A 13085-nucleotide genomic window follows, 5' to 3' on the forward strand; every position below is an offset into this window, starting at 1 on the left:
ACCCACCAAGCCATCCCCGGCCCATCATTCAGTCATAAGGAAATAACGTAAAGTTCTACGGAAGTGGACAAATGCCTACATGACACTCATGCCGAGTGAGAGATCTGAGGTAATGAGCCAGCAGCGTCCCCAGCTCACAGGGCGGGTGAGCTATCAAACTTGTACTAGTATGTTTATGCAAACAACATTCCAAGCAAAGTATCCTGAATATAATGGTAAAATGCATCCTAAGTTAACCAGCTAGTGGTGGCGGTAAACTCCTTTAATCCCAGCACTCAGGACAAAGAGGCAGGCTTAGCTCTGTGAGTTCAAGGCCAGCCTAGTCTGAGTGACTTCCAGAGAACTCACGGAGAAACCCTGCCTCAAAATAAATAAATCCACCCCTTAACTGATGTGTCAGTCATTTTACAATGGGGTACAAGGAACCTTAATAAATGGGACACTAAAGCGATCACCCAATTTTTTTTTTTTTTTTTTACTTTTACATTTGTATTGTTACTGCTTTTAAGTATATGTCTGTGTAGGGGTATTGCACATGAATTCAGAGGCCTGGGGCGCTGATTCTCTTGAGATGGGGATCATGGGTTGGAGAAAGCCCCCCAATGTGCATGCTGGAAATCAAGCTGGGGTCCTCAAGCGCACAGGTATAGAGCAAGCGGAAGCCAAGGAGAGGAAATGGGGAAAGGAACGGAATACACAAGGCCCTTCTAACAACTTTCAGACTGGCCACCCTCTTACCCTGTCCTTGCTGCTGTATTCCTTTTTCAGCTGGATTGTCTGCAGTGATTGCTGCCGTATGAGACAGGCTGGGACGTTTCTTACTCCATCTTTCATTTCAGAAACAAGAGACACACTAGGTGATCTGGAATCCCTGACATCGTCGGTGTCCTCACCAAGCAACTATTTCCCTCCCTTCACGGACAGAGGAAAAATAGGATTTGAATGGAGTTTGTCTTGCTGGATGCTATTGTTTATCAGGATACAAATAAGGAATGTCTCGGTCTCTGTACAAACTAACGTAATTTGACACTGAAATATATCCCTCATCCCGCCTGACCACCCAAGACAAGTATGAGCCCTGTATTACCTCCACTACCTAAAGCTTTCGGCTAAAAGATAAACTTCCCATTCGGCACATCCCTTGGCTTAAGGAGTAAGGAAAGAAGCCAGTACGCTGGAAGATTAAAAATGTCTGTCAATTGCTCTGCAATCAGATCTTCTCACTTTCCCGTAAATCTGACTCCGAAAGTCACCAAGAGTGAAGAATTGGCCACACAGCCCACCAAATGAGATCTGCAGCGCCCAACCCTGTAGTCTAGGTATCACCACAAAGAGAACAAGAAGAAGTAAGGAGATCTGTCTAGTAACCCCTTCAAGTGGTGCAGACACGTGCTCTACTGGGACGCCTGCATTTTCTAATTGTGTAGCTGGTCCTCAATGGCTGTGGTGTTTCGAATAGGTCCCCATCCTAAGGCTGGTGCTACCTTGAAGCTGGGCAGCTCTATGGGCAGGCGTTTGTCTTTCCCCAGGCATTGTGGTTCTTCCATAGAGTCAAGCCAGGTTAATGTCCACCTCAGGACAACAGGATGAGTGCACTAGTTAAGGTTACCATTGCTGTAATGAAACATCATGACCAAAAGCAAGTTGGGGATGAAAGTGTCTATTCAGCTGACACTTCCACATCACTGCCTGTCACTGAAGGAAGTCAGGATAGGAGCATGGAGGCGGGAGCTGATGCAGAGGCCGTGGATGGATGCTGCTTACTGGCTTGCTAAGCCTGCTTTCTTACAGAACCCCAAGAGCACCACACCAGAGGTGGCCCTCCCCCATCAATCACTAAGAAAATGACCTAGAGGCTTGCCTACAGCACGATCTTACGGTGGCATTTTCTCAGTTGAGGCTCCTTTCAGATGAAAGGTGACACAAAACTCGAGAGCTCAAGGATGAAACAAGAGGTGTGTACAGCAAACAAGTCAAACATCCCTGTGCTTGAGGGGGCAGCTCAGAGGCAGAGTGTTTGCCTGGTACATACAAGGTCCTGAGTCCAATCCCCAGTGCGAGCATCCCACACACACATACACACACACAATATACACACATACACACATACACACATACATACACAAACACACATACAGAAACACACACACAAAGGCATGCACACACACTGATAATAATAAAATACGTTTTTGCTTTTGAGATAAGATCTATCTCTATGGTTCAGGCTATCCTGGAGCTCGCTGTGTAGACTAGGCAGGGCTTGAACTCAAAGAGCGCTGCCTGCCTCTTTCTCCTGACTGTTGGGACTAAAGGTATGTGCCACTATATCTGGCTAATAAAATAAATTTTAACAAGAAATCTGGCCACGTCATTAGTCATAATGCGGTGTTCAAACCGTTAACATCCTTGTAAAACCTTGGAAGAAGCTGGGCATAGTGAATAATCCTAGCTCTCAGGGGGCAAAGGCAGGTGGATCTCTATGAGTTCAAAGCCTGGCTGGTTTACCCAAAAGGTTCTGGGCAAGCCAGGGCTTCATAATGTGACCCTGTCTCAAAATAAATAAATAAATAAATAAATAAATAAATAAATAAATAAATAAATAACAACTTTGATTTGGAGGACGGAGACATTGCTCAATTATTGGAGCACTACCTGTTTCATTTTCCATCATCAACATGGAGGCTTAAAAACCATTTCTTATTGCATTTCCAGAAGGCCCTCTTCTGGCCTCTGCAGGCACTAGGCATGTAAGTGGTGAACATACATACACGCAAGCAAAACATCCGTACACATGAAATGCAAAATAAATTTAAAATACTTTTATTTAAGTATGTGTGTAGAAGGGGTGTGATGTGCGCATTTCATTTAATTATGTGATCGCAGGCGCTAGTGGAGGCGGGGAAGAAAGATTTAAATTCCCTACAGCTAGAGTTACTGGTTGTTGAGAGCCGTCTAAGGCAGGCTGGGAGAGGAACTCTGGTTCTCTTCAGGAGTAAGCATGACATGCTCTTCATGTTTTTCCTTGTCCTTGTTATTTTGGCTTTGTTTCTTGTTTTCTTTTGAAACCGGGTTTGTTTCCCTATGTAGCTCTGGCTGTCATGAAACTTACTATGTAGACCAAGCCGGTGGGGAACTTACAGAAACCCACGTGCCTCTGCCTCCCATGTGCTGAGTTTAAAGGTATATACCTGCAGTACATGCTCTCAACCATTTAACTTAGCCATCTCTCCGGCTCCAACACGTACAGTCTCTAATTCTTACAAACATAGACTGACTTGGTTATTAAAATTAATATAACATTAAAGCTTTTTTTGAAGAGGAGTCTGACATAGCCCAGGCTACCCTTGAATTTGATATGTATCCCAGGTTGGCCTTGATATGTAGTGGAGGATGACCTTGAGCTCTGATCTTCCTATCTTCAAAACCCAAGTGCTAAAACCTTTAGAACTGTACCACTGCACTGTGTGTGTGGGTTCTGGGGGGAGGGAGGAACCCAAGGCTTCATGCATGTTAAGTAAGTATTCTACCAACTGAACTACATGCCCAGGCCGAAAACCTTTTTAATGAGGAAACTGAAGTAATGTTATACATGCACAGTCTCTTTTTGAACGGAAGTAAAGACACCTATTTGCAGATTTGTGACCTCACCTTGCTTGTAAGAAAGAACCATGTATTCTTTATGCCAATGGGGTCTATAAAGAGTTTATACAGATAGGTATTTCCTACTCTAACATGCTAAAGCTGACACACTCCTTTCACATCATGCTACAGAGGCCGGCACAGATGGGGACTACTGGACACACTATGACATGCACTTAGCCTCCTGAAAGGCATAAAGACACACTAAGTCTTTCCAGCTGAGTGCTTTTCCTGACACACATTCCTTACTCTAACCGAGGAAGAGGTGTGAACCCAGAGGGTATGTCACCATGGCAACTCCCCACAACAGCCGAATGCTATCAGCTCAACACTCTGATCTCTGAGATCACATGGAGATCCACCCTCAGGAAAGGTCACGTGAGCAGATACCCTCTGTAAAACATTATTAGCCTTCTCTGTTAGATGAGCCTCCAAGTCAGTGGCCCAGGGTGAATGCCAACTCTGTAGTTAGCTGCCCTGAATGTGAAGGCCATTCTGCCTTGCCAGATCCAGGTGTAGAGCTTGCTATGCAGGGGTAATCTGCTTGTGGTGTCCTCTTTCACAATAAAAGCAATCCCAAACCAGTAAACTATTTAGTCATCCTCCAGGCAGACACACATCAGAAAAGGGACTGCCATGTGAGACAAAGGAAGGCCAGTGGACTGGAGATGTCCCACTCTGCTGCCCTAGACTGCCTTGTAGACTTTGCTCAGTGAGTTGAGGAAAGAGTAGGCTCCCTCAGCAAAGAGCTTGAATCTCCACTTCAAATAAAGAACTGGGACAAAGCAAACAGGAATCCTCTTTCCATTGCAAAGATACCCAGAACCCTAGCCTACTTTGTGTGAAGCAAACCCTTGGGTGCTAAAACTATTGAATGTATCAGCAAGTCTGGCTGAAGAGGCACCGCAGTAGAGAACGTTCACTGTGAATTCTGCAAAGACAGTTGCCCCAACTCTGCCCACTTGAAGAGTCAAATGCAGTCAACTGAGGTGCACCAGGAAATGTGGCAAACAGAGTCAATGACTGAATTAATCCATTTCCCAAATATTTATATTTGGTAGAAATTGAGAGCTATCTGAAACCAAACCTTCTGTGTATTGCTTGAACCAAAGAGGGTTATTAAGTGTTTAAAATGTTTAAAATATTTACCAATGCTTTAAAATGTGAGAAGAATATACATGTGTGTGTCCAATTTCTTTCTTTTCTTGTGAAATTAGAATTTCAATGTATATTGAGTACCATAGAGATGAGTACCATACCAAGAAGGGACACCCCCCATTCAGTTACCCCACAGTCCCCACGCAACCCTCTTCTGAGGCTCTGGAGTTCGGAACTAATTCTTAGCACAGATAGTCTCTATAGAGATCACATCTGGCTCTTCAAATAAAAGATGCTCTGGCAGGATTTTTCTCAGTTCACAGCAAATAAAAGTCCAGCTCTGCCCTATGTAGTCTACCTTTTTATAATATCAGAAGGTGCTATGCAAGCTGCCAAGAGAGGGAAACAGTAAATTGTCCTACCCAAGCGTGACGCCTGTAAACCACAACCGTGAGCTACAAAACAAGGTTCTGTAATGCTGCAATAGCGGCACTCATATCTCAGCAGTAACCAATAGCTGTCGAGTCGACGTTAAAGCCCACTTGGGAGTGAAATCATGCCTCATGTTGGAAACCTAGCCAACTACCCAAGGTGAGGAAGGTCATGGATCTTAGAGGTTAGCCTACGATGTCACCACCTCATTAGACCAGCATAATTCCTAACTGCACTCTAATATGAATGTATCCTCGTAGTAACAGTTACTGTCTGGTTCTACTAGCTGACAGTTACCTTTGTACTGTAGCTCTCACCCATCGTCAAAGAAGCTGCTTGTCTTAGTTAGGGTTTTGTTGCTGTGCACAGACACCATGACCAATGCCAGTTTTATAAAGAGCAACAGTTAATTGGTTCAGAGGTTCAGTTCATTATCATCAAGGTGGGAGCATGGCAGCATACAGGCAGTCATGGCACAGGAGAAGCTGAAAGTTCTACATCTTCATCCGAAAGAAGGCAGGAACAGACTGGGCCTCCTCCGGCAGCTAGGAGGAGGGTCTCCAAGCCCACCCCCCCCACTACAGTGACACACTTCCTGCAGCAAGGCTACACCTTCTAATAGTCCCACTTCCTGGGCCAAACATATGCAAACCACCACACTGCTCTTTGCAGAAGACAGAGACTATTACAGAACACCACAACTTGTCAGACGCAGAAAACAACTGATCATGAGGTACCCAGCCCCATTGGATACATCTGCCATACAACTCCTGGAAAGACTGTAAGAGCAAAAATCCTGCCGTGAGATGGTGTCTCCTGGAATGACAGAGGAGCTACAACCATGACACCTCACTAGTATGGCTGGCTAAACAAAACCTGATTAATACCAATAAAAAATCCTGTGGGGAAGATCTCATTGGACCCCACCCTTACACAAAGAACTGCAAGCAATAACTTCTGAGAAAGAATTGGTCTTTCCCACACAGCTGCCCTCTGAGAGGCCCAACAAGCAGCTAAGACAAAAGCAGATACTTTTAAGTATCTTGCTATTTTATTGGTAGGCTTTTAACCCTAGCAATGGGTTGGAGGTTGGGGGTTTCCCTGTGGTTGAATTAGGGAAAGGCTGAAAGAAGTTGAGGAGGAGGGTAACCCTATAGGAAGTCCAACTAATCTGGACCCCCAAGATCTCTCAGACACTGAGCCACCAACCAGGCAGCATACACCAGCTGGTCCAAGGCCCCCAAAACATATGCAGCAGAGGACTATCTGGTCTGGCCTCAATGAGAAAAGATGCACCTAACCCTTAAGAGATTTGAGGCCCCAGAGATGGGGAGACTAGTGGGAGCGGGGGATTGGAAGTGTGAGGAACATCGTCTTGGAGACTAGAGAGGAGGAATGGGATGAGGAACTGTCGGAGGGCAGAACAAGAGGGTAGTAACAAGTGAACTGTAAAAAGAGGTTAAAGATTAAAAAAGAGAGAGAGAATTAGTCTTTCCCAAGAATGAGCCCCCCCCCAACTGGTCACCAAATACAAGTGGTCAGCCCTAAAATTATATACATAATAAAAGAAATGTTTTATTATATATTGTGTGTATATATACATATACATAAAGAAATATATAAAAGGATATTCACACAGCAGGTCATGTGTGTACATTTATGCATGCATACATACAAATAATAATCAAAGAAAAAGAAGGCATGAATGTGAGAGACAAGGAAGGGGGTGTAGGAAGGAGGGGCTAAAGGGAGGAAAGACAAGGGAAATTATGTAATTATATTTTAATTTAAATTTTTTTGTTTCGCTTTGTTTTTATGAGATAGAGTTTCTCTCCATGGCCCTGGCTGTCCTGAAATTCCCTCTGTACGTCACGGTGGAACTCAGAGAGATCTGTCTGCCTCTGCCTCCTGAGTGCTGGGATTAAAATTGTGTGTCACCATGCCTGGCTTTAAAAAAAATTTCAGAACTCCCATGGACTAAAACACCAACCATTGACCACATATGAAGAGAACCATGGCTCCAGTTGCATATGCAGCAGAGGATGGCATTGTCTGGCATCAATGGGAGAAGAGGCCTTTGGTCCAATGAAGGCATATTTTCCCAGTGTAGGGAAATTCCAAGGCACTGAGGTGGAGAGGATGTGTGGAGAATTAGCCTAAACATTCAATTTGTGAAGTGACAGCAAGTTCAGCCTCTAACACTTAAGTGAAACACTGGAAGTGGATCCAAGCATGTGTATGATTGACTCCAAATTCACACATCCAGAAGGGACTCAGTAACTACTACTGAGAGCAATACCTGCAATGAAATGAGCGAGGGTACTTCACAGAGCAGATGAAAAGTAGAAAGGGTAACATAACCAGCCGGAGTCATCACGAGTCTCTTACGCCCGGAAACTGTAACGTATTCATTCATTCTTCCTTATTGCCAGAGGCAGAACATTTGGTATTGGGATACAATAAAGATAGTGATAATCTTGAAAACTTTCCAATTTCATTTGTGAGTTTTAGATAAATAAGCGTAAAATGACCTCACTGGCCACCCATGGTGGCAAGGAATTTCAAGTCATTTGTAGTGGAGTATTCTGTTGCAAACATAACAATTAAAATCACCACCAGGAGGCCTCAACCCTACCAAAGGAACTGCAGGCAGCTAAGGAATGTTGAGTCTTCCCCAGGGACACACAGCAATTGGTTATCCAATGCTAAATGGTCAGCCCTGAAACCATACATACAAGTAACATCATACAGACTTAGCAACTTAATCTCATATATATGTGTGTGTGTGTGAGTGTGTGTGTATGTATACATACATATATGTGTATATATATAGTTTTGATAATATGTATATATCACATATGTATCACACACATATATATATATACATATATGTCAAAAACAATTAAAGAAAAATAGGCCATGAATTTGACAGAGAGAAAGGAGGGGTTCATGGACTGGAGGGAGAAAGGGAAGTGGGGAACGATGTCATTTTGTAATCTCAAAAATAAAACAAACAATAAGAAAGTCTAACTGCTCACTTCATATCACCAGTTCAGGTTGTTTGAGGCATGTGTCTCTTGGGGGCTGGTATGGTAAAGCCAAAAGCGCTTCCTGTTCTTCCAGAGGACCAGCATTTGGTTTCAGCACCTGACAACTGCTGTACTCAAGGACATCCAAAGCCCTCTTCTGGCCTCTTCAGGCATAAGTTTGTGTACACACACACACACACACACACACACACACACACACAAATATAAATAAATCTTAAAAAAGAAAACTAAACAAAAAGGTTTTTTTTTTCTTCTAGGAAGTAATGAAACAAACTAAAGGTAATCCTCTTTTCAGTTTGGTTATAGGACTTTTGTGGAATGCCGGTATCAAACGATATTCTTTTCTTTTTTTTTTTCAAACAATAATCTTAAAGTTCAATTATGGGGGCTAGAGAGATGGCTCAGCGGTTAAGAGCACTGACTGCTCTTCAGAGGTCCTGAGTTCAATTCCCAGCAACCACGTGGTGGCTCACAATTATCTCTAATGAAATCTGATGCCCTCTTCTGCTGTGTCTGAAGACGGCTACAGTGTACTTATATATAATAAATAAATAAATCCTTTCTTAAAAGTTCAATTATGGAATCAGAATAAAATAAGGACTTATTATAAGTTGTTCCTTCTATCCTTAACTTCCCAGCTACCAGACAAATACCATGTAACAGAACCTGAGACTTTATTTATTCATTTATGTTTAGCCAACAAATTGTATTTTTAGAAAACAGTACAGGAGTGGGGCTTTAATATTGGAAAGCAAACAAACACAGAACACACACACACACACACACACACTTCTTTCCACACTTCTAAGCTTGTTTCCCAAGGCACAATTACTGCGAGTTTTCCTCTTTTTCTATTAGAGCAGTGGTTCTCAACCTTTCTGATGCTGGAACCCTTTAATGCAGTTCCTTACGTTGTGGTGAGCCCTAACCGTATTATTTCATTACTACTTCCTAACTATGATTTTGTCACTATTATGAATCACAATGTAAATATCTGATATTCTGGATCTCTGATATGCATGCAACCCCAGGTTGAGATCTGCTGTGTTAGATAGACCTGCCTGCACCTGCTCATTAAGGAACTCAGGGTTCTATTTAGTAGCAAAACACTTCGAGTTAGAAAACTCTCGAAAAAATTCTGGACATTAAGTATAATACTTTTAAATGATTTTTTAAATGATTTTTAATCCTCCTCCATCACACTGATTTTTTAAGTTACTCAAGTATGCATTGATTGTCTCTGTGGATGCAAAAACAACAGAAAGATCTTCCGCCTCCAAATTCGCAGAATCATTCTTAGCTAACATTCTGGCATTTCTAACTCTTCCCTAGACTGGCCTCGGAAATCACACACACACACACACACACACACACACACACACACACACACACACACACACACACACACACACACACAGAGGCCCAGATACTTAGAGGTACTTTGGTGACAGTGACGCGCCAGCCAAACTAGTATGAATGCAGGACCAACTGAGACTGAGAACCTGTGCCCCGCGCCAGGTGCCCTACCACGGTGGCCAGTGAGGTTCATTTTATGCTTGTTTATTTAAAACTCACAAATGAAATTGGAAAGTTTCCGGGCGCTTCCAAGAAACACACACTTGCATACACACATTAGCGAAAGCCAGGCAAGTCATCCATCACCAGTCCACCACAGGAGCCTCCTGGGATCCGCGCTTTTCCTTGAATCCTCTGCAGGCTTGCCAACTCCTCCTGGGTCCCAAGACCACTCTGAGTCTACTCTCCTCTCTCCTCGGGGCAGCCAGCTGGTCCCGAGGCCAACCCAGCCACGAATCGCTTTTTCTCCCACTCCCACATCCCAAAAGGGAAGGAAGGGAGAACCCGAGCGCGCCACGTGGAGCGCAAGTCAGCAGCCAGATCCAAGACAGTTCTTAAAAGATAGGTCCCTGCCTCGACAGTCCTCGCCGCCCTAGTCCCGCCCCTGGCACCCAAAACTTACCTGGTTAGGGTCCGTGGCGCGGAAAACGTGGCAGGCCATCTGTGACTCGGGGTCGTCGGGCTGCGCCTTGATCAAATAGGCAAAGTAGGTGAGATCGTGGCTGTTGTGGATGAAGCGCGAGATGTGCTGAGCCTTGTGCTCGAAGATGAACACCCCGGTGTTGGGCTGCACAGCCCCGGAGCCTGCGCCCCCGCCGACCCCGGCACCGGGCGCGGGGACGCAACGCAGGAAGGGGGCGCTGAGCACCAGGAGCACCTCCCGGGCCGCGGGCGCCCCGCAACCGCCCGCCTCGGGCTTCTGGCTGCGCCGACGGATCTCGGCCATGAGCCAGGGGAGCATGGGCAGCGTGGTCCTGCGATCCAAGCAAGACCCTCCCACGTACCAGAGCCGGAAGCGCTTGTCGCCAGGCTTGGTGGTACCTGGCTGCGCTGGGGCACTCGGCTCGGGCTCCAGGGGGTGCGGGAAAGGTTCATCCTGAATGCAGCTAGGCGACTCCATAACTCGCGCCTAGCGAGGGCGCCGCGCCCCCAACTCTCACTGTGCAGGAGCCGAGGAAACTGCTAACTGTCGCCCCAGGCCCTTGCGCCTGTCTTGGTGCCACCGGCCCTTAAAGTCTGTGCTTCAGCGGCCCTGCCCCACGCGACACTTCCCCCGGCTAGGCTCAGAGCCTCGGGTTGCAGCTCAGTGGACTAGCGGGAGATCCAGGCTCAAGCGCGCATCCTCATTCCCGGAGATCGCGCCCCGGGGCTGGTCTGTCTCCCCGCCGCCCGTCTGTCCTCGGGGTCGGGGAACAGGGCAGCCGCGGTCTCCAGCTCCTGCTCCTGCTCCTGCTCCTGCAGCCCGCTGCGGCCGGCGCGCTCGCCCTGCGCTGGCACTGGAAGGCTGGGCGGAGAGTGAAGCTGTGGGCGGGAAGGGGCGACTCGGGGCGGAGCTGACTCCTAACAGGGTGACCGGCTGTCACCTGGAAGGTCGGGGGTGCGGGCTTGCGGCCGGCTCAGTCCCGGAGAGCTACTTCAATGGAAAATAACAAAAACAAACGTGGCCTCGCGCAGGGCGGCTCCTGCACCCGCCGACTCTGCAGCGGGGCTCGCTGCTCCTCCTCCAGGGTTCCCGTCCCTCCCTCGTTCCTTCCTTCCTTCCTTCCTCCCAGGCTGCTACTTTAAAACCCGCTGCTGCTACTCCGCCTCTAGTCCGCGGGCCCAAGAGCTCTGCTAAGAAGCTGAGGTCGCCTCCCCTGCTTCTTCCTCCTGCCTCCGCCCCTCACCTCGCCTCGGGGAACAGCCATACCCAGCCTGGCGAGGGCACTTTCCTGAGCAGCCCGGCTTCTCCCCTCCTGGAGACTCTACTGCCCCCTGGAGAGGGGCCATTCTCAGTGGGTCGCTGGGATTTTTGTTTTTGAGCAATAGTTATTTGGTTTTTATTCTGTCTTAAGCCTTAATATTACTATGTTCTGCATCCTTTTTCCTAATCTTCAGGACTGCTCAGGTTTTCGATGACCATTCTATGACAAAATAAATTCCAATATTCACTTTAAATTTTAATGCTGCTTGATATGAACCTTCCCATATTTTTAATGCAGCTAACTTCTTAAAATACATAGAAGTTAAACTTCTTTACCTTATGCCCACTTCAGAGCCAATGCAAATTTTACACGTGAGGATGCATATTTTGAAAAACATTTTAGGGAATAATTTGATTATTGTAATTTTAAAAGCAAAACAGAAGAATATAATTCCTTTTCCATCCTAGCAGATTAAACCGGTTTTGTTATTGCTGCTGCTGCTGCTGCTGCGTGTGTATTGTTAGTATTTTTTAAGTCGAAGTCTCCTTCCTGGATAGTACAGGTTGACTTGGAACACTCCATCCTCCAGCCTCACTTTTCCAAGACCTGGGGTTATAGGAATGTACCACCATCCTGGGAGAATTCCCATACTTCCTTTCTACCTTCCCTGGAAGATAAGAAATGAGCATCAGGAAAACAAAGCAAAGGGGGAAACTTTAAACTTTCCCTAGGCTGCACATCTGACACTTGTATAAAAGAAAGGAAGGAAGGGAGGGAGGGAGGGAGGGAGGGAGGGAGGAAGGAAGGAAGGAAGGAAGGAAGGAAGGAAGGAAGGAAGGAAGGAAGGAAGGAACCCATAGAGATAGAGCCCTTCAAATCAACCAGTGTGCTGACCAGGGCTGTGTTTGGAGCCCCACTGGGCGGGTTCCTACTGGCAGAATAAATTCAAGCCAGAGAGAACAAACGGTGATTGGCAGGAAAACAGAGATGGTGTCATCTAGTGTATAACAAACTAAATGTGGCTGTACCGGTTGGCCCATTCTTTACTTATCTTTCATTTATATGCCTTACTGCATGGGAAGATGGCTGCCTGTCTCTGCGCTCTTAATGCTAAACATGGCCATGTGATTTGGCAGTGACGCATGAACAGAAGTGACTTGGGTCAAGTCTGAAGTTCAGCATTTAATTGGAAGGAGAATGGTGGCTGCTTGGCCCACTCTTGCTCTCCAGTGGCCCTGGTGAAAATAACACATCCAGATGGAGGTGCCTCGTGGTCAGGGAAGATCAGAGTGCTGAACCATCTCTCTGTGGACAACTGTCCTGGAAAATGCCAGGAGCAAGACAAACTCCTCACATATAAAATAATAAACTTGTCCTATTAAGCCATTGAGATTGTGGGTGTATTTATTTCCTTATTAACCAGTGCTAGCCTGGCAAATAAAATGGTCATTCACTAACCTGTTTTATAAATACTGATGGAGTTGACTCGGTAGTTTCATGAACTTTATGGTAAACTCTTTGATTCTTACAAATACTGACTCGCCCCCAGAACTTACAGAATTATTCACATATTAAAAGCACCCAAACTTGTAATCATCATTTGAAT

The 13085-nt window shown here is 45.8% G+C and overlaps 1 protein-coding gene across 4 annotated transcripts in view; it reads right to left on the reverse strand.

Annotated features, from left to right (window-relative positions):
* Positions 1-11256, reverse strand: part of TBC1D4 (TBC1 domain family member 4) — a 160287-nt gene extending 149031 nt beyond the window's left edge. The window contains exons 1-2 of one of the 4 annotated variants that reach the window (XM_080917214.1): positions 10580-10695; positions 10198-10263 (exon numbers count right to left, since the gene is read on the reverse strand). In XM_080917214.1, the coding sequence (XP_080773340.1) occupies positions 10198-10236 (39 nt within the window). In that variant the 5' untranslated portion in view covers positions 10237-10263; positions 10580-10695. Of the gene's footprint in view, positions 1-10197 lie in introns of all 4 variants that reach the window. The other 3 variants (XM_080917213.1, XM_080917211.1, XM_080917212.1) reach the window with 3 other exon arrangements.
* Between the last annotated feature and the right edge of the window lie 1829 nt (positions 11257-13085).

The sequence above is a fragment of the Micromys minutus genome (assembly GCF_963924665.1).
Source record: "Micromys minutus genome assembly, chromosome: 5".
Taxonomy (NCBI): Eukaryota; Metazoa; Chordata; class Mammalia; order Rodentia; family Muridae; genus Micromys; species Micromys minutus.